This window comes from Pseudopipra pipra, chromosome 4 (assembly GCF_036250125.1).
Source record: "Pseudopipra pipra isolate bDixPip1 chromosome 4, bDixPip1.hap1, whole genome shotgun sequence".
NCBI lineage: Eukaryota > Metazoa > Chordata > Aves > Passeriformes > Pipridae > Pseudopipra > Pseudopipra pipra.
In genome coordinates this window covers 48,263,870-48,284,767 of record NC_087552.1, presented here as the reverse complement: position 1 = coordinate 48,284,767, position 20,898 = coordinate 48,263,870, and the positions used below count along the sequence as shown (strand labels likewise).

General features: G+C 42.0%; 1 protein-coding gene across 4 annotated transcripts in view; it reads left to right on the top strand.

Moving 5' to 3' along the window:
* Nucleotides 1-20,898, top strand: part of PDGFRA (platelet derived growth factor receptor alpha) — a 34,629-nt gene that overhangs the window by 1,166 nt on the left and 12,565 nt on the right. For 2 of the 4 annotated variants that reach the window (XM_064653952.1, XM_064653950.1), the window contains exons 2-13: nucleotides 6,223-6,283; nucleotides 7,687-8,001; nucleotides 10,715-10,978; nucleotides 11,708-11,838; nucleotides 12,840-13,011; nucleotides 13,114-13,303; nucleotides 13,799-13,914; nucleotides 14,383-14,509; nucleotides 15,506-15,699; nucleotides 16,159-16,253; nucleotides 16,364-16,496; nucleotides 20,530-20,634. In XM_064653952.1, coding sequence (XP_064510022.1) covers nucleotides 6,235-6,283; nucleotides 7,687-8,001; nucleotides 10,715-10,978; nucleotides 11,708-11,838; nucleotides 12,840-13,011; nucleotides 13,114-13,303; nucleotides 13,799-13,914; nucleotides 14,383-14,509; nucleotides 15,506-15,699; nucleotides 16,159-16,253; nucleotides 16,364-16,496; nucleotides 20,530-20,634 — 1,891 coding nt within the window. In that variant the 5' untranslated portion in view covers nucleotides 6,223-6,234. Of the gene's footprint in view, nucleotides 1-2,694; nucleotides 2,797-5,190; nucleotides 5,215-6,222; nucleotides 6,284-7,686; nucleotides 8,002-10,714; nucleotides 10,979-11,707; nucleotides 11,839-12,839; nucleotides 13,012-13,113; nucleotides 13,304-13,798; nucleotides 13,915-14,382; nucleotides 14,510-15,505; nucleotides 15,700-16,158; nucleotides 16,254-16,363; nucleotides 16,497-20,529; nucleotides 20,635-20,898 lie in introns of those variants that run through there. The other 2 variants (XM_064653951.1, XM_064653953.1) reach the window with 2 other exon arrangements.

Here is a 20,898-nt window from a genome sequence, read left to right as displayed (position 1 = left end):
GACTTGGACAGCTTTTTCTGGAGCCAGCAGCGACAGATCTAGGGAGGCAGCAGCAGTCCCGGGGCGCAGCCGCCAGCCCCCGGGGCTCGCCCGCACCCCGTCGGGGAGGAGGCTGCGATGCAGAGGCGGGGGCGATGCCCTGGCCCCCACCCGCGCCGGGAGCATGTTTCCAGCGCCCCATCGACGGCATTTTCGGCGCGTCTCTTGCAAACCTCCGGTTTCCTAGCGCTCCTCCGGGGCCCAAGGCTGCATGCCCGGGGAGGGCTGGGCATCGCCTCGGCCCTTACGGGGACCGACGGACCCGTTCCCGGGGCTGCAGACACATCGCTCTCTTGGTCCCACAACTCCCAGGTGTGGCACCACGTCTGTCCCACTCCGCACCCTCTCTAGACCCCGAGCCCTCGGGGTTCGTGCTTCACCTGAGGGAGAGGGCTGGAGAAGAAGCGCCGGGTCGTGGCTCCGTAGGGAGACACGTCTTTGCTCTGCTCCTCTCCGTCTCCCGTACTTTTCTTTTCCTGGCTACCTCGCATTAGAAAAAAAAAAGTCTCTCCAGCTTGGCAAAGGCTTTCCTATTGTTTCCCAGACAAACAGCGAAGTGGCTGGGAGCTGCCATCTCTGCTAGGTTTGCTCGGTGTCTTGGGCAGCCTTTGATCTGCAGCGGCTCCAGCCGTCGGGCCCGCCGAGGGGCGGCGGACTGAACAGGAGTCGCAGCAGTGCCGTTTCCCCGCTCCCTGGGGGCTGCTGCCTGGGTTCCCCGCGGGCAGACAGGGTCTGTCAAGCGCCTGCAGCCTGATGGGGGCTCGAGGGTGTGAACGTAACCCCACCACCACCATCCACACCCCAGTCCCGGCTGGCTGTAAAGGCCGCTGTCTCCCCGACGGAACACACAGGGAAGCGGCGTGGCTTGTTATGCTCTTGGCATCTCCCAGGGCCGATGCAGAGCCCAGCTGGGTTCCCAGCTCAGCTGACTAAACTCTGTGTCCTTGGATGGGGCAAGAGACAGGATCAAAACAAGGAGACAGGCATCAAAGATTCCTCTGTCATCAGCTGATCAAAATCTGAACTGTGGAGATCCGACTTTTAATTCTGGGTCTAGAAATGATCTAGAAAGATCTCCCAGCAAGGGACTTTGGTTTTAGCTTCTAGTTAACAATAAGCATTTTAGAACTGCCTCAGCTAAACAGCGGTTCAGCCAACCTCAAAGCTTGGAAAAAAAAAGTTTGAAGAAAAATGAGACCTCACAAAACACTGGGATTTAGGAGTCCACAAGTAAACCAACTCTGTCAGTCTGCAGGCACTGTCTCGTTGCTTCTAAAAGAGATCCCTTGTTCTGGTACTCTTCTCCAGGCACTGAAGAGCAGGAGGTGTGCCAGTCCAGTTGCAATCGGGCATTGGGGCTATCTTTACTGTTGATAGCTTGTTAATGTATGGGAAATCTTCATGTGGCTCTGAGGGTAATATATAAGTATTAGGTTTCAAGAAAGCAGGAAGTAATAAATATTTTAATAAAATACCTCTCTTCTGTACTGCAGCATCGAGCTAGGATTCAAGCACAATGAATATAGACAGAAGAAGTCTTGCATAGTGCAGACCTCGCTGGTTATTTCCAGCTATATCAGTTGGTCTAAAGAATGAGGCTTAAATGTATAACTTGATATAATCCTTGCCTTGCTTTCGTTCTTAGTTCATCATGACCACAGTGGCACTTTCGCACGTGAACACTAAAATTTTTAATAGAAGATGTTTTCTTTGCTTCTTTTAAAGACTTAAAGACACACAAATGACTTCTGAGAGGTGATTTTTCTTGGTGGTAGGCAAGAATTGCTGATAATTTAAAAAAAATCCCCGAGCCACAAAGCAAGCTGTCCTTTCTCTCCCTCTTGCCTTGCTCTCCTGCTTGACTCATTTCTTTCAAGCTAATAAGGCTTTACATGGGCACCCAATGGAATAGTTTACAACAGCTAGGCTTCCTAGCTCCTGTGGTCAACAGATATGGATAGTTTTTTCCACACAAGGCTTCTTAACACATGAGTTGGGATCTGGCGTGTTCTTTGATTCTGAGAACACAAGTAAGGTGTACTCCTTGAAAGTGACAGTTTTGGTGTTGGTGGGTTTGCTTGTTTGTTTGTTTTGTTTTGATTTATTTTTTGTTTGTTTTCTTTTCTGTTTGCTGAGACAGTCTGGAAAATCCTCTTTGGATCAAGTGGGAAAATTTAGGCTTTGCAATTTCCCCTCCCACCTTTAGCTTCTAGACTGTGGGACTCTTTCCTTGAGGGTTAGGCTGAAGAATTGGGGCTGACTAGAGGGCAACCATTGCCATATGTAGGAGCTCAGCACTGGACTATTCTTGACGCATAGTTATTTCTTGGGCTTTTCTTGATGCATAGTTTTTCCTATGTACAGGCTATGCTGGATTCAAATACTTGTAAAGGGATGAGGAACAAACCTCATTTTTGGAGAATGTTTATACCAGTCTTTTTCACTGAAGACTTTTTCTTTTGTTGTTTAAACCTTTTGCCAGTGAAACCTTCAGAGCCACATGTTACTGCTGCAGGGCAGCGCTGCTCTTGCAGACAGTTGAGTTTGCAATCTGGGAATTGAGAACCAAGAACCATTTCAGGAGGTTCTGACTGAACATTTACATTCAGATGCTGACAAACACCGCAAGATGGAAATATTTCTTTCTTTTCTTAGGCTTCCCTTAACTCTTCCTGGAAAAGATCAGTTTTCCCAGAAGGACAGACTGCCACTCTGACAAAATCACCACTGAAATTACCCAGCCCTCTCATAGCAAGGGTAATCATATCATTACGTGCCAAGATCTGCAACCCAACTGTTCTATCCCTTATGTAAATATAGAGCAAATGGGACCACTTTGGTTTTATTTTATTTTTTTTAATCACATGAAATTAAAATGCAAGAATTTTGAATTTTAAGTTGATCTAGGAGACCTAGATTTTTAGATTCTATCTGGTACGTTGGAGACTAGCGTTGCATTCTATTGGACAAGAAATTTGGCTCATTATGTGGATCAACATTGCCATCATGTGGCCAAGAGGATGAACTGTAGTGACTGGTTAGCTGGCAGGAAATCAGCCCAGTAGTTTGCAGTGTTCTGGTAGATGGACTAGTTTTCTCTCTTGAAAGAGGTCTTCCGTTAATTTACAGCAGTATGAAAAAATGTATACCATTGGCTCTTCTGGTTCCTCTTCCTTTCTTTCTCTTTAGGTCATGTAGAGCAATCACCTAGGAATATAATAATTTTTTGAACACATATTTCCATTGGCTTTCTGGACATTGATTTTACCTTTTCTTCTGTGGTACAGTCAATGAAACCTTACTTGGTAGTAAACCAGCACTTGACAGTTAGTGTTTGGAAACACTAACTCGCTGATAAGTTCTTCAGATGTTACTTTTCTGGTTTTTTTTTGGTTTGTGTTTGGTTGGTTGGTTGGTTTTGCGGGGTTTTTTATCACTAAAGAGCACAAGAGATGTACCAGGATTTCAGTCAGATCCTTTGAAAACTTATATAAATCCAATGACTCTTTTACCCTGGGCAATCCCCTGCAAAGAATTTGGCAAAGCTCTCATGGCATCACTTAGCTTTTACTCTACGTGTCCATGTTTATGTATTAGCTAGCAAAGTCCAAGGTATGCAGAGAATTAAGGTTGGCTCAAACTTACATTGTATATGTTCTGTTAATACTGGGTTTCAGCTTGCATAAAGCTACAGGCTTCAGTGAGGCTACACCAAGTTATGGATTGATGGACCAGTGTTAGGAACTGAGCCTGATGTGCTTATCCAGGGCTGAGATTTGGATAGTTGAGGACAAAGATAATTGATCTGCCGTAAGCAAGGTAAAAAACTAAATAAGTGCACACAAAAATGTTTGCGATTGTAAATAAACAAAACCAGGATAACTGTTCCTGCTTGGTGTTGTGGGCATGAGCAAACTCTCTCATGCCCTAAAGTGTGAAATTGCGCCTATGTTAAACCTTGAGTCTGGCAAGAATGTGTGAGGATATGCTGGTGATGGGACTTCATCATGCTTAAGTCAGATTCATGATACAACTAAATTCAGTTAAAATAGATTTTGAATACAGATGACGGTGAATCCTCAGTACATTATTCTGTCTTTCACAGTGAGGAAGTGTTGCTTTGGTCTTGATGACATTAACAGGTCATTGAGGAAAGATCAAAGCTCTGGGTTGTGAAAGAATAGCCAGATGGAGAAAGCAAATTTAGTTAAGTCACTGTGTTTTTAAACTAGGTTTAGACACTCCTTGATTTCAGCAACAGCCTAACCAAGACAGCAAGTTCAAAACAGCACTTTGGAAATGCCATCACGTTTACTTACTTACACCAGTAAGTCATGGGGCTTCAGTCCTCGCTTACACACACAGCTCTGCAACAATGCTAGTCCACTTCAGCAGAGCTTCTGGTATGCAAAAGATAAGCTAGCTTTGTTTTTTCTCCTCCTGTGCTGCATCACTTGCACTGAACAGTCTGGTAAAACAACACAAAAGGGGGAGAATGCTGTGTTTTCAGAGAGAAAAGGGAGGGAACTTGGCAGACAGTGAGGTAATGTCATCTTATGGGTCTTGGAAGGCTAGGAGTTAGATCAATTAAGCAGACCATGGTAAGTCTTTAAAGAGTTACAGTGGTTAGTTTATCAGAAAAAATTACAGGATATGAATGTGCTAAAAATGAGTAAGGAAGCTGAAACTGAGGGAATTCTTTGATATCCAAGAGTCTGTTATCAATGAGACACAGATACGTAAACACATGGCAATTATTGTCAATTGAAGAATCAGGCAAAAGGCCTTGTCTCTGCTGAAATATTTTTAGCTGAATTTCAGAAATGGTTTGTATATGTTTTTGAGGCTTGCAGTTTGTAAGTCTTGTAATCCTGCTTCTGAGACCTTTATGTTTGATATGAGTATCAAATACTTTTGCTTTGCAATGAGTGCTGTCTGCTCCACACATTGACTGAGGAAAGCAGGACTAATTCAGAAACACTCCTCGGCATGTTGTAAGCATTTAACTGCCACACGGCAATGCCAGAGTTGTAACAACTAGTTGCACCTACATGTTTTCCTGTCTCAGCATCAGGAACTGAATACTTGAGGATGAATAGAAACTCTCCAGAACCTTTGAAAAGCAGCCTCTGTCTTGGCACATCATCCTTTATTTAACTCCTGTCTGTGTTTCAGGTTAGGGGCTCTTCCATGCAGTGTTTTTTAAATTTATATTGTCTTTTGGCCAAATCCAGTTGCTACTAAAGTTACCAACAGAACATCTATTGATTCCAATGGGAGTAGGGATTGTAGGAACTTCTCCTTTAGAAATTACCTAGCAGGATGCTTGAGGGTTTTATGTAGAAATGTAGTTAGCTGGCACAGAAATTACATAGATGCTTACTGATGTTGTTGCTTCTACAAGAGAGATGCCTTAGGATTATGTGTTTGAAAGCTGAAATAATTGCATGTGATCTATGACTCTCCACACTGTTGGGGAGAAGAGATGTTATATGAGTAGCAGTGCTGGCCTACAGTCTGTCGTGGATTTATTTCATTAGAAAATTTCAGCATATGTTTTAAATAGCATGTTGCTTGATCAAGGGAATTCCTGCTAAATAGGCAATAAGCACCATTGTATTCTGTAAGCTATATATATATACATATGTACAATGGCAAAACAGAAATATCATTCGGGATTGTACTATTTGTAATAAGAGTGGCTTTCAAATGTGCTTTTTCTCCCATAAAAAACACTTGTAGCTGAAAGGTCAGAACTTGCTGCCTGAAGCTGTTGCATCCTCATTGATGCCTGCAAGAGAGCTGTCTCTGTGCAGAGGCGTTTCTGTAGGCTCAGTCTTGGAGGCAGTAGTGGGCAGCAGAGCTGCTTGCAGGTCATTTGAAAGGGGATATACTGGGACCTGGTTCCTTACATTGGGACTTGTTTCCTTACACTGCCAGTTGAAAGAAGGGGTTATGGTGCCTTAGCTGCCTGTAGTCTGTGGCCACATGTATCTCATGGGCAGTGGTGTGAATCTCAATGGGCTGTGGGTGTGAGCTGGGGTCCCTAGGTCGTTTCTCTTTGTGGCACCATGAGGAGTGGTGGGAAGCTGTACTTGGGCATTGCAGAAGAGGGGTCCTGCTAAGTCTTATGCAGCTATCAGTCCATTAACTGGCTCTCTTTCCTTCTCCTTTCTGTTTCAGTTGTTGGCAGCTATGGGTACTTCCCCACGGATGTTCCTGATCCTGGGATGTTTTCTTACAGGTAATGTTTCCCAGTCCTCTAAGCCTCTCCACCCCTAATTCTTAATAAATTTATATTTAAACTTGCTTTTATTCTGCCCATAATAACAAATACCAAATGGTTGCCAGCTGGCTACAGACATGGTTTTCCTGCCTTTTCCTTAGGTAAACTAAGACAAGACCTACTAAGAAGGTAGTACTTTTGCTGGCCCAGGTTGGCCACTTCGGCACTCCTATGCTGCTGTAACCTCCTCCCACCCAATTCTTCTGACTGTGCAGGGAAAGTGAGCCTGCCTACCTCCAGCTGTCCCAAGTGCCCTGTTGGGGTTTCTGCAGCAGCATGGTGCAGGCGGGGCTGCCTGTGTGGGCTCCCCGCATCCTCCCACTCTGCACCACTGAACCGCACTCGCCTGCCCAGCTCCCAACATCTGCCGAGTGAATGCTGATAGGAGGGGAGGGCAGGCTTTGCCACAGGCTGCCAAATATAGAAAGGGCCTGTAGACTGAGGTAACTTTGTGCAGGAGTGGAAAATGGTTTCAAAGACAGTCTGGAGTCCTGATGCTGATTTATTGCTGAGTGGTAATTTCACACTGTGAGCCTAGGTGCTCGTCTATCATGGACTACCCTATCTGTTTTGTACAGATCATTTGGTAGACTGAAACACCAAATGTATTTGCTTGGTGAATTCCCCATTCTTTTAGGATGTAGATCCTGTAATTTTCCTTTTGGATTTGGATCTGTTATGAGCCCAACCTACAAATTACCTAGACTTGCAAACCTGAGCCTGTAATTGGAGATTGCATCTGAAAACCAGTGCCATCTACAACATCTAGTTCAGTGGATTGTAGTTTTATCTGGCTATAAAACTGTACATTTTGGCTAGAGGTAGACCCAATGCACAACTTTTCAGTCTAAGCCCCTGCTCTGGCCCTCTGCACAAATAGAAATCAGATGTAAAGTGCAGGTGTTAGTCTTGGGAAGTGGTGTTTAACTTTCAGCTGTGAGCTTACTCGAAGGCTAACAGGACTGCTGGCTTCCTGATCACGTCTGTAAGAAGCTGTGAGATACCTGTAACAAACAGCCAGGGTGAGGGATTCACTGGTCTGCAATAAAGCCTGCCCACCTTTGGGCCTGGAAAGCTAATGTGTGAATTGGGAGCTATCTCTAACTTAACCTCTGTCTGTCTTTCACCTCTTGATTTGACAAACAGAAGTCAGCAAGCAAACACTTAACATTTCAAAGGAAAGCCATTTGCCATCCTTTGGGCAAAGCTCTGCCTTTTGACAAGGGCAAATTTCCTGGGACATCAGCAGATCTGAAATAGTCAGAAAAATAGCTGCTCTGGACCCTGTCTGCTTCCTTTCACATCCCCATGCTGAGGCTGTTCTGTGTGTTCATATGATATTTATTTGTGTCTTTTTGCAGGACCATTCTTAACATTTTGCCAGCTTCCTCTGCCGACTATTGTTCCCAATAGGAATGAAATGGTGGTACAGCTGAATTCCAATTTCACACTCAAATGCTCTGGAGACAGTGAAGTGAGCTGGCAGTACCCAGTGACCGAGGGAAGTCACAGGATAGACATTAGACATGAAGAAAACAACAGTGGCTTCTTCGTGACAGTGCTCGAAGTAGTAAATGCCTCAGCTGCTCATACAGGCTTGTATGTTTGCTATTATAACCACACACAAGTGGAGGATGGGGAAGTGGATGGGAAGGACATCTACATCTATGTGCCTGGTAAGTGCAGGGTGCCAGGTCTGTACTTGGAGGTTTGGATGGGAGAGGTGAACTGTGGATGTTCAGAAGAGGTGTATTGCTGGTGGCAATTTTCGTCTCAGAGGAAGAGAAATTGACCCCAAGGCCACTGCCTAACATACAAATCAAGACCAGCCCCTGTGAATCTATGGATATGTTCCTCTGTGTTTTTATGGGTTTTCACTTTTTTTGGTGAGAGTTTTAGTTCTCAAGAACAATGATGAACTCACAAGTTCAGACCTGAGGTCTTCTGACCACCAGGAGCTGGATAGTAGACCTTGGTGACCGGGTCAGCCCAGCTGTATGAGTATGTCGAGCCTTCAGGTTTGCCTGGTTCCCAGGTGGGGATTAGCATAAGTGCCAGTCCTTTCAGGGAGGACTTGGATGGATATTTTGGGATGTGTAGTGACTGAATCAGTGCCATGTATGATACTAAAGCAGTTGCCAGATGAGGAAGGCCATATCTTAACCTGAATTAGGCTTGAACTGAGATCTAGAAAAAGCTCAGGTGTCCACAGGGCCTGGGAAGAGTAAAGCAACGGAGATGTCTCGGGGGTGACTGTCAGAAGGGCGGGAAAGATGTGTGCTTGCTGGCTGGTCTGATGCAAGATTAAAAGCATGGTGCTACCATGCAGTGCCCTGTAATTTTCAAAGCAAACACAGCCTTCCCAGGCCCTGTGCTACATTTCTCTTTAGTGATGGAAAACCTGTTGCATTCAGAAGAAATGGCATCCCCTCTTTTTGGGAGTGCCTACTCCCAGCATTGCCCTTTCACCCCCTTGTTCAGACTGGAAATCTGCTTAAATGTTTTCCACACTCTCCACCGGATGAAAATTGTCATTGTCATAGCTGAGATAGGCACCAGAGGCTGAGCCATGACTGATGGCCTTTCTGGATGTTTCCTTGGCATTGTCCGGGGTTCAGGGGGAGAGGGGCAATACTGTAGGGCCAGAAAAGATCAAGCCACTTGATTTGCAGCAAATATTCATAATAGGAAACAAAAGAGAGAAGAAGAGATTGCAAATCATCCTGCAAAACTGCAGTGTTTTCTGAAGAAGATGATGTCTATAATGGCAAAGGAGACTCTGGAAGGGGAAAAAGTCAGGAAGCAGTAACAGGACCTGTTTTAAAGGCTGTTTTGCAGTGGCATTAAGTTTTTTCAGTTCATGATGTGTGATTCAAGGACAATGGTTCTTCCAAGACTTTTTCTCCATTTCTCACAACAAATGTAAAATCTTCGCATTTGTTCTTGAAGCAAGATGTTTCAGCAGAGGCTGCCAGCTTTAGCACGTGTATCTTGATTTCCAAACACCTCTAACCAAATCACCAGAAGAGGTTTTTTTATGTTAAGTAGTCTTGTAACTCACACAGTAAAGGAATATAAAGGCAAGAGATTGAAGATTTCTTCAAGAGGGCTTTTTAGTTTGGTTTTCAAAAGCCTCTAGACATCAGCCTTCCAGAATTGCCAGGCAGAGACACCCTGTAATTTTTTCCACTCTCTAACCATCAAGATGTCATAAATGCAAAAACATATCCTTTTCTCCAAATTATAGAGGATGTTTCTGTTTCCACTCTAAACTTTGTCTTTACAATTGTTTTTTCTGCAATGAATTAGGAGGGCAATGGGTGGTAGCAACCCACTTTAGCCAGGGAGGATTACGTTGAGACTTCACACAATATCCTATTTTCACTAACAGCACACAGAGAACCAAACTAGGTGAATCCTGTTTCTGTTTTAAATTACAGTGAGAAAATGAATACATGGAGTTGGCAGTGTCTTTGGAATGGAGCGCTGTGTTTGGAATATTGCTACAAAGAGCCTGCCAGTGCAGCAGAAAGTCTATTGTTGGAGGGATTTGGATTGCTATTTATTAAATTTTATTATAAAGCTTTGCACAGAAGCTTCAGGCTAGCAGGGATTATTTGTTTATTCTGAATGGCCAAATGGAGGGCTGTGCTTTTTATGCATAATGTTATGCAATTATGTTTTAAACTCAGACTTTGGATTGGCTGGGTAGGAAAGTTGGCATGCTTTTTGTTGACTTTAAAAGAAATAAAACTACCAGGTGTTTGTTTGCTTTTTTCCTAGTTGAATACCATATTTTGAAAACCACATGCTGTGACCATAATTAACTATGTCTCATAACTGTAATGTTGGACATGTTAGAAATACATGAAGATAAGTACCTTGAACTATTTTTGATGAAATGTGGCTTTAGTGGTGTTCAACATAAACAACATGAAACTGACTTCTACTTTATTTGACTTGGAAAGTGGTTGGATTTTCATTTTACTTTTATTTTTTTTTTCACTGCTTATATATTGGTTAGGAGACAGCTAGCAATACCATAGGAAAAAAAAATTAACTTAAAATGAGTGAGTTGTGATTAATAACACTTAGCATTTTTGGGGGAGAATCTTTTGCCTTTTTCATCCTGCATCCTGAATTGTCACAAAGGAGCCCAAGTCCTTTCTTGTTTTGTGCTTAGAAGAAATCTCTCACTACATGTCACATCAAATAGCTAAAATGAGATACTGCATTCAGTTAGCAAGCCTTACCTGTAATCTCTGAAAAACTGGGATAATGAACTTTACAAATTTCAGTTATGACCTATAAGTGGCCACTGACATCCAATTCTTGTATGTGGGCTTGCTACAAACAAGACAGTGTAATACTACATCTTGTTTTTTACAGATCCAGACATGCCTTTTGTTCCTTCTATACCAGAAGACCAGTTCATCCTAGTAGAAGAAGGTGATCCCACAGTTATCCCTTGTCGGACAAGTGACCCAGATGCTCAAGTGACTTTAACTGACAGCTTAGACAAGGCTGTGTATGCTTTATATGACACCAAACAAGGCTTCATAGGGAATTTTCCTGCGGGCTCATACACATGCAAAACAGTGGCTAAAGGCGTGGAGTTCAAGTCTGATGAGTTTCTCGTCTATATTATAAGAGGTATCTATTTCTGTTCGTTTAAAATAAAAAAAATAGTTGTGTTCTTTCTTCACACTGTAAGAGCCATATTAGCACCAGCAACACATGGTTATATCACGTTTCCCCAATGATGAGCTCCTTGCTCCTCTGTCAGTATTGCCAGTTACTTAGTTGTGAGTTTACTTACAATTAATTTTAATTTTGATAAGAATAAAGTGTCCCTAACTTTATCTCCTCTCCCATCTCCTCTCTCTCTCCTAAATGGTTGCAAGAAAAGACTTCTGTAGTCCATGTATTTTCATCTTATTTGCTGAAACATAACTTAAAAGGCTGGCATTTCTCGGTGGCTTTGAATTTTAGAACCTTGTGTGGCCTGAAAAACATCATGATTCAATTACTTTGAAAATGTTTTTCCTGGCCAGCAAGGGATTCTCAAAGACAGTCACTGATCAGCAAAATGGGAGATTTCTTTTATACTGAATGCCTTTTCACAGGGGCATTTGAGATAGGAACTTCTAATTGAAACTGTATGAGTGGATAATTTCTTTGTGGGATTGAACTTAATGCCTGTACACTTCATCCTTTAAATATTAATTGTTTATATCAATATAGATCAGCAGTAATTTTACTGAATTTTTCAGATAATTCCTCAGTAGAAGAAGTGAAATGGAAATCTCCCTCTGAAATTGTACCATGTGAAAAGAGCATTCTTTTTAAAACTAAATGAGGTCTCTCTCTCTCTTCTCTTAGCTACTTCACAGCTTCCAGTTGAAATTGAAGCTCTTAAAACTGTCTACAAAACAGGCGAGACCATCGTAGTAACTTGTGTGGTCTTTGACAATGAGGTGGTTAATTTACAGTGGAATTATCCTGGGAAAGTGGTAAATCTCTCTTTCTTTTTCTTTTTCCCCTCAATATTTCTAGTTACTTACTGGGAAAGAGGGTGGGGTTGTAATATAGTCTTCTCTTATCTGAATGAGGACAGCTGAGGAGGGAAAACAAAGTAAGCTCTTTGAATTTTAAGTTATCATAAAGGAAAGTCAATCCCAAAAGTTAGAGTTTGCTGTTAGTAAGTATGCAAAGCATGAGAGGAAAGTGAGGTATGGCTAGCAGTCCGTCCTCTGAGGATCTGTCTTTCAGGTCTTGTGCTGCTTCAAAAAAAGGAATGTGAAATTGGAAAGATGTGTTGGACATCTCAGTAGAGCTCTGCTGCTGAAGGTCTGAACCTCTAAAATGGTTCTCTTATACTCTGGTTCTCAGGTATAATAAAGGACAATGAAGAATCATATATTCTTAAGTGTTCTTCATTATGCAGGTATAAACTGAAACGACTCTTAGAGTCACTGTAATTATTAACTAATGAGAAACATCTAGTAAGAAAATCTTAAAACTTTTGGAGAACCTTGAAAATTTTCAAACTGGTGTGACATATTTTTGCAGTGAAAAATTTTATTCAGTGAAACTTGGTTAGAGCCCGTCCCAGGCAATTTCAGAGTATCCCATGTAAAAAGTCTGGTCACTGAAGAAATGGAGTAATTGAAGTGTACCTGGTTGTGAACACAAATCCCATGTTTTATTTAAGTAAGTTATGAGCCCAAGAGGAAAAATTATTTGAGAAAGTTTTGTTCCATTTTCCATCTTACACGTCATAGTCCCTGGTATATGCCACCTTTCAAAACTAGCCCAGGAATATTTTTTGTTCCAGCCTCTCATGATAACATGGTCTGCCACTCTCACCATCCTTTTACTCACAGGAGTCTTCTTCTTTTCAATAAATTATTCTTGTTTTGAGAGGAGGCAGAATCTAGCATCTGGTTAGATTATGATGTGTTTTCAGCTCAATTACTTAAGCCAGTTTTTTTTTTCTTTCTCCAAACTACAGAAAGAAAAAGGTCTGATAAAACTTGATGATATCAAAGTCCCATCGCAGAAGCTGGTTTACACCTTGACCATTCCTGAGGCATCAGTGAAAGACACAGGGGATTATGAATGTACTGCTCGGCATGCAACCAAGGAGGTTAAGGAAAATAAGAAAGTAGTCATTACAGTTCATGGTATAGTTTGATTTTAATGTCCCAAATTACTAATGCATTGGAAAACACCATTCTTGAAAAATGTTGCACAGTGTTGTTTACGCAAGGCTTTTTCCTTTACAGACAAAGGCTTTGTTCACCTGGAGCCTCAGTTTAGCCCTCTGGAAGCTGTCAACCTGCACGAAGTCAAAAACTTTGTTGTTGATGTGCAGGCTTACCCAGCACCAAAAATGTACTGGTTGAAGGATAATGTGACTCTGATTGAAAATCTTACTGAGATTGTTACTAGTTCTAACAGAGTCCAGGAAACAAGGTAAAAACCTTCTGACACTTACTTTGCCATGCTGACTTGAGATTCTCCCCAAAAACCTGGCACTGCTCCTGCTCTCTTTCCACCTCAGTTTGTTGCTTCTTCTTTAGTGGCATTTAAAAATAATTTATTTGTTTTCTACTCTAAAGGGCAATGCGTAATCTGCCTCTTCTTATTCTCTTCATAATACCAACCTCTTCAAGGTCTCTGAGCACTAAACCTATTAATTCCCTTCAACATGTCTGCATACCAGTAATCTCTAGCTGTTTCCAGTAAAATCAGAGCTTTGTCAGGTCCCTGCAGAAAATAACTAATCCCACTTCTTTCTCAGTTTTATGTTGGTAGTTATTTACCACTTGAGTAATGACTTCATCTAAAGGCATGCTAGAAATGCTAAATGCCACTATGTTATAATCTCAACATACCCAGATTATATGTTTCACCAAAGTGATTTTTCATGCCTGCTTTAAAAGTACAAAAAAACTTGCATTTCTGCAGGTTTCAGAGTGTATTAAAATTGATAAGGGCCAAGGAAGAAGACAGTGGATACTATACTTTGGTTGCTGAAAATGAAGATGAGATTAAAAGATACACCTTCTCCTTGCTAATACAAGGTAGGGAGTCCCACAGCCTTTCCCACCATAACTGATGCCACACAGCAAAGACTTGATGCACTTACACACTGGAGTATAGATATAAAAAAGGCATGAACCAGGGTCTGCGGAGGAGTGTGTGTGTGCTGGGTCCCTTGAGCTCTTTTACCCTGATCCTGGCTTTCACTTCTGCACTGGCCTTGAGCCAAAAAGAAACTTTATTCTCCCAGCTAAGTTATTCCAGCTGACAGCAGGGCGATAGCTCATTCAGTATGACATGAGGACGTGGCAAAACCGCAGGACTTCTTTTTCATGGCTCTAGCCTAAGATCCAAGCTGTCCTATGGGAGATAAGCACTTCCTGGATGAGTCTGGGTCTCTAGCTATTGCTAAGTTGTTGGCCAAACAACACCTGCCCTGCTTTGAATTTCAAGTTGTTTTTTTCGTAAATGCTGACAAATATTTTAACAAACTCCTGACTCCTTCCCAGTTCCAGCTCTGATCTCAGCCCTTGTGGATGATCACCATGGCACTACAGGTGGGCAGACAGTGAGATGCTTGGCAGAGGGGACCCCACTTCCTGATGTGGAATGGCTGGTTTGCAAGGACATTAAAAAGTAAGAGGAGTGGGTGCTGTCTTACCTAAAATATTATGTGTATCCTCAATTAGCTTAATGTAATTAGTTACGGTACCACGTTTTCCTCATCAAGAGCCAGTAAGTTTTAGATAATTTTTATTTCTTTTTAGAGGCATGTTGCTTATATTTCAAGAGAGGTTGCCAGTGTCCTTCCTATTACATCTTATAGGAGAAGAAACAGTGCATCAATTCAACAGGTTTCTCTCACAAAAACTTTGTGTTCAATAAGCCAAGTTTGTGGATTTCACAGTCCTGGTTTGAGTAAGGACCTTGAGAAGTAGCTGTCCCTCCACAAAGGGAGCTTTTTTAGTTTCCCAGATAGTTCAGTCTGCCTCATTAACACTGTTGTGTGCTTCTAAGTTTTCACTTGTGATTATTCCCCCCTAATTATAATTTTCATCATCAAAGTATTTTAAAAACATGGAGAAATTACTTCCATTTTTGCCAGTTCCAGGTTGGCTCTTTCTGTGTCTACTGCAAAGCTGCTTTCTCCCTGTGGTATTATCCAACAGAGAGGGGGAGACCATGCATGGAAGAAGGCTAGGAGGCCTTGGCACTTCAGAGCTGTGTTCTGCTCTCATTTTAGTAAAACTTCTTAGTGCCTGATGGGATGGTTGTCTTCCTAGCCCCGTCCCCAGGAGCCTTGTACAGCACTAAGGATTCTGGGAAAAATAGGGATCCATCCAGTACCATAACTCCATGGGATACACAGTGACACCAAGGTCAATCTCTACCAAACCTGCTGGGCTGGATTGTTGGGCCCTCCAGTCAGAAGCAGTAATGAGAATCAGAAGGATAACTATTATGAGGGAACAAAGGTGCAGGCTTTCCATAGAGGCAGTCTTAACAATTTCTGTCTTTTAAAAGGATTGCTGTTAGCAGAAATTTGCAGGGAAAGGTAATTCTTGTTCTGTTCACTCTTATTTATCCGTGCCTACAGCCAATGCTCATTTCCCCCATTATTCTTCTCTGCAGGTGCAGCAATGACACCTCATGGACCCTTTTGACTAACAATATCTCTGATATACACATGGAAGCCCACCTGGATGAGAAAAATGTGGTGGAAAGCCAGGTGACCTTCCAGAAGGTAGAGGAAACCCTGGCTGTGCGATGTGTGGCAAGGAATGACCTTGGTGCCGTTACTCGAGAACTGAAGCTTGTGGCTCCTAGTGAGTTTGCTTTTTCCTTCTATGAAATTATAGCAGTCAGTTTGACCCCACTCTAACACACCCCAGTTCAATCTTAATGGATAAAAGTATGAGTTGTTGTAGATAATTAATTAAAATGGATTTTTTCTTCCACCCTGAGACATCTGAGGATGAGGCATTTTACAGGTCTTTATGGTGCATCTGTTTTTTTGCTTATTATGTGGTTCCATGATTCATTTTACCATTTTACTGCCACTGGCTATCGGGACATTCTTTTCGACAATCTGTATTTGATTTTGAAACAGGAAGGCAGAGGAGCTCTGGGCTTGGAAAGACTTTACAGTCACCAGCCTCAGGAACTGTTCCTACCACTTCCGCAGGACATAGGAACTGCAGTGACAGGCGAGGTGGATGTCTTATGTGTGTGTCATGTTCCTCATGGCTCAGGAGGAAAATACTGTCTGTCTTTTTACTCCACAGCCTTACGATCAGAGCTAACGGTGGCTGCTGCAGTCCTAGTGCTGTTAGTGATTGTGATAATTTCACTGATTGTCCTAGTCATCATATGGAAACAGGTAATGTAGAAAAGCATTTCAGTTTGGATGCTGAGCCCTGCTGGGTTTTGATCTTGTCTGCAGTCAAGCACGGGACTAATTGTTGGGTCTGCATTCAATGTGCTCTGCAGAAGCCAAGGTACGAGATTAGATGGAGAGTCATTGAATCTATCAGCCCTGATGGCCACGAATACATTTATGTGGACCCAATGCAACTGCCCTATGACTCCAGATGGGAGTTTCCTCGAGATGGGTTAGTGCTTGGTAAGTTTTGTCTAAGGGACTAACCTCATTATTCTCTAGGGATAAAGACAATTAAGGACAACTCTGAGGTCTGTGTTACTGGGATGTACAGTGGAAGTTATGGTCACAAAGTCCAGAGTGTCTCTGTGCCTGTCTGTTCTCCGCAGTTCTCCTTCCTCATCCTCTTCTTCTCCTACAGTGGCATCAGCCCTGAAGTTCTTGTGTTAGTGTCTCCTGTGACTTCATTCCATCTCTCCCTCAATGTGTAGTACCCACCTCCGTGCAGTTTAGGGGGATGCTCTCAGCATTAATTGCCCTCTTCAACACTCATGCTAATACATCCAGAAGAAAAACATCATTATTTTTTGTTTGCAGCACATTTATATGCTTATGTACAGAGGCCAAGGGAAATCTGCAAGTAGTTATGTAGTTTTATTAAAAATATTTTTTTAAATTATTAATCCATGCCAACATATATCAATAACTGCATATTTTTGTGGCTACTGTCCTTCTTCCTTCTCCTTCTTCTTTCTTGCTTTGTTATTCCTCATTGGAATTCATGCAGAATTCAGTCATAATTACTTCTTCGAGGCTGGCCCAATGCATCTTTTATATCAATTGAAAATGTAATGATTATAGAAAATTTTAATGTTCTATACAGATAGTGCTTTAAACATACAAGGCTTCCCTCCCTTGGAGGTATCTCTGCACCAAGTTGCATCACAAAATAGAGGAGAAGAAGATGAAATATGTTTTTTGTTTGATATATTTTAAGAAATCTGCTCCCCTGGTGTAGTTCTTCTTCCCCGTTACAGAGAAACAGTTGACGTTAATTCTTGAAAGAAGCAGCACAAAAATTTCTGGTTCAGGAACAATATCCTTTAATTAAATTCATGTTGCTAATTGAAGACTAGAGGAGGGTGGATATTTAATGGAATTATTTTATCACAACCCAGACTTTAATTATATGCCTAAATAGGATTTGTCAGATTTGAGTTGGTAAAGACCACCACTGTGACTTTGTTTCCCTCTGACTCATGAGCACCAGCCTGCTTCAATGCCTTCTTGTTTACAAGTATATTCAGGATAGTCAGTGCTCTAAAAACCAATGCTACATATCCTTTTAGTAATCTGGATTGCACAAGCTTTCTTCTTGACACAGTTCACATTTATACCTGCTGACAGTTTTGCCATATTAAATGCTTGCTGATGGGGGGGACCCTCTTTTGTTTCTGTGGCTGATAATCTTGTTTTGTGCGGGTTTTCTCTTATCTGAGTGGGAGATGACAGCAAAGCTATTACACCTTTAGCTCAGGGAGGCTCTGAAGCAGGTTACAAACCCATTTTGCCTCAGCCAGATGAGCATTTCCCATCCTAACTGTGTAAGCCAGCTGGCATTTATTTGTTTTTTCTAGCCAATAGTGCCTGGAGTGTAGTGATGTGTGAAACGCCAACTTTGAATGTTGACTGGATGAAGCTTCAATTGATGAATTTGGGTTACACTGCAAATTTCCCTTTGCAATCACTGCTCCACAGTGTATGTAGTGCACTGCTGTTTGAAGCTTTCAGCAGCCAGTGCAAGCCTAGGAGATCATAACAGAAAGAACAATGCAGTAATGCCATGAGCTGCTTGAACACCACTGCCTTCTCCTGGATCTGCTGAGAAATGTCAAGGTTCCAGAAGGACCTGTATCTCTTTCTCTGGCTGCTACAGCAGAGAGCAGGGCCTTTTCAGAGTCCTAGCTCTGTTGCTCAGGAACCTGGGGTGGCTGTAGAGAGATGGCAGAATTGCTCTCATCACTTTCCAGCAAGCCACTCATTTTTCCTGTTGACTTTGTTAAAATGAAATGGTGGTCTGACACAGAATCAGACCTATGCCCATTTGCAAAAGGCAAGTTAAGATTCCAGTCACATGACACTTAGAGATGTCATACCTAATTCCTCACGAGTCTAGAAACTGACTTGGATTGTAAAGCTTGGCACTTGTTTGGCTTTTGATATAGGCCGAGAGACTTAACGATTTAATTTGAGGTGGGCTGATCATCCCAGTTCAATTTTAGCCAGAGGCATCCAGTTGAGATGGCTGGATCTGGAACAGATTCACAGACTTCACCTTTGAATTTGTGTCCTCTGAGCAGAAAAGCAGCACTTCTTTTGGCAGTGACAGCAGATAAGCTCTATGAATTGGTAGAGAGGCTGAAATAGCTGCTGTTCCTCCACTAGTTTGAAGGGTCTTGAGCTGCTGCTGTGTCTACACAGTCCCTCTGTGGTGGCAAAGCAGATCACAGCTGTCCCTGTATACTGAGAAAAGTAAACACATGCTATAATTTTGGGCTGCACTGAAGCAGTCATCAAGAATGTGATGGCATTACAGATGCTTCCAGTTCTTGAGCTCCCACCACGTTCCAAATTTCCAATGTAAAAGATACGGGGCTTGGGCTACATCTGCAGAGAGGGTTGAAAAGGGGAAATAGCAGTGATGACTCCCTACCACTTAGGAAGTGCTCTCACTGTCTCCACGTGCACTCCGGCCCAGAAGAGGTGATGAAGAGGGAGATATGTGCCTTGTGCTCAGCTAACAATATGGTTTGGGGAGGAATTGGCTTGTGAAGACAAGAAGATCAAGGAGCATCAACAAATACCATCACATTCTGAAGGGCTGCATCCTGCCATATGGCTCCCAGACCTTCAGTCTGAAAAGTTTCAGGGGCCAGATTTCAGACTCAGGTGTTTTGAATTAGTCTGAAATTTAGTGGGAAGCTTTCTCACATCCTGATTTGGAAGGATAACCTTTGGAGCACAGGAATCTTGAAATCACATAGTTTCTGTGGGCATGACAAACTACACTGTCATAATCTTGGAGAGGTTTGTCTGTGTTAACTCAGCTAAGCATTCTTAAACCATTTTTTATGCTTGTTAATGATGGAAATATCTTTTGGCTGGAAATTCTCTTTTAAAAATGTGTATACAATAAAAGTGGGGGCTGTAGCTAGAGGATAACAGAAACATGGCATTGCGTGCCAGATAACGCTTTTCAGAAGTGTCGAAGATGACAACTTAAAACCGCAAATGAATATCAAAGACAAAATGCTGTATATCTCTGAAGCAAAAGTCACTACTTATTCTTTCTGTGCTGAAAGTTAAAAAGTAACATAAAATTAAAAAGGGAGTTTGTCAGGCATACGATAATATCCTGGCATCTGTACCTCATATACAGGTTTGTTCACTGAGTAAGTGTTGCCTTGACAAACTTGGTCTTCAATGTAGAAGCTATGAAATATAGTGTTTTACAGTATGTTTATTCATATTTCTCTAAAATATCAATCAACCTGTACACAATTCTTCTGCAGGCTGTATCTGTATTAGAAGACAGGATATGATAATCTAAAATTTTTGACTAAATTGATTTGTGAGAAAAGCGTGTATAAACATTAGCTGTTTCCTTACAACACTTGGAAATTTTCAATACAATTTATTGCAGCAGATGAAACACAGTTGTACATTAAATTTCAGGGAAGTTTCTCCTCATACGTGCTCAACATGCATTTCAGCTTCTTTCAGATCTGAAATGGCCCTGCCTGTCTGTTTCTGAATGTGCTGTTGATGTGCTTTAGTCTGTCTTACTGCTTAGATGCATCCAGCATTATATAATAGATCGAAACTACAGGTGAGGGATCCAATTCAGATTTTTAAGTCAGGAACATGACTGTATTGTATTCAGGTGCTGACTGAGGTCAACTTAACTCTAGGACAATTAGAGAGGATAAAGTGAAGATGACAGGGCACAGGAACAGATGAATTTGAATGAGTTGAGCTTCCAGGTGCAGGTGTGCTACTGATATTTGCTTTCTTGTTCTTAAGAATTGTACTTAATGACAGCATTTTAGATCTGCTTTTCCTGCTTAACAGCAACATCAATAACAATAATACCAGTGATCTGGCTGTGGGAATCTGTTCTTTCCACACAAGAATCAACTCATAGAGGAATGACAGAAGGAAATGAGCTGAATTGCTGTTCCTTTCTGAAATAAATAGTGCTCTCCCTTGTATTCAGGTCGAATCCTTGGTTCTGGTGCATTTGGAAAAGTAGTTGAAGGGACTGCATATGGATTGAGTCGTTCGCAACCAGTGATGAAAGTAGCTGTGAAAATGCTGAAACGTAAGTTGTTGGAGTTCCATTTCCCAAGCTAGGGGATGGGCAAGGTAGGGCACATTCCACAGGGCTATTCAAACCTTCCTTGTGTATAAATTAATTCTTCTTATCTGAAGTAGAAAATGAGTGGTGGAATGACTGAAATTTAAAATTATACTTTAGGCTGCTTTATGACATTTCAAGACAGAAAGTACCCAGGCTTCTGAAAACATCCAAAGTTTGGGTTTAGCTGAGCAGCCACAATAACTCAGCAAATATTGAAAAAGATAA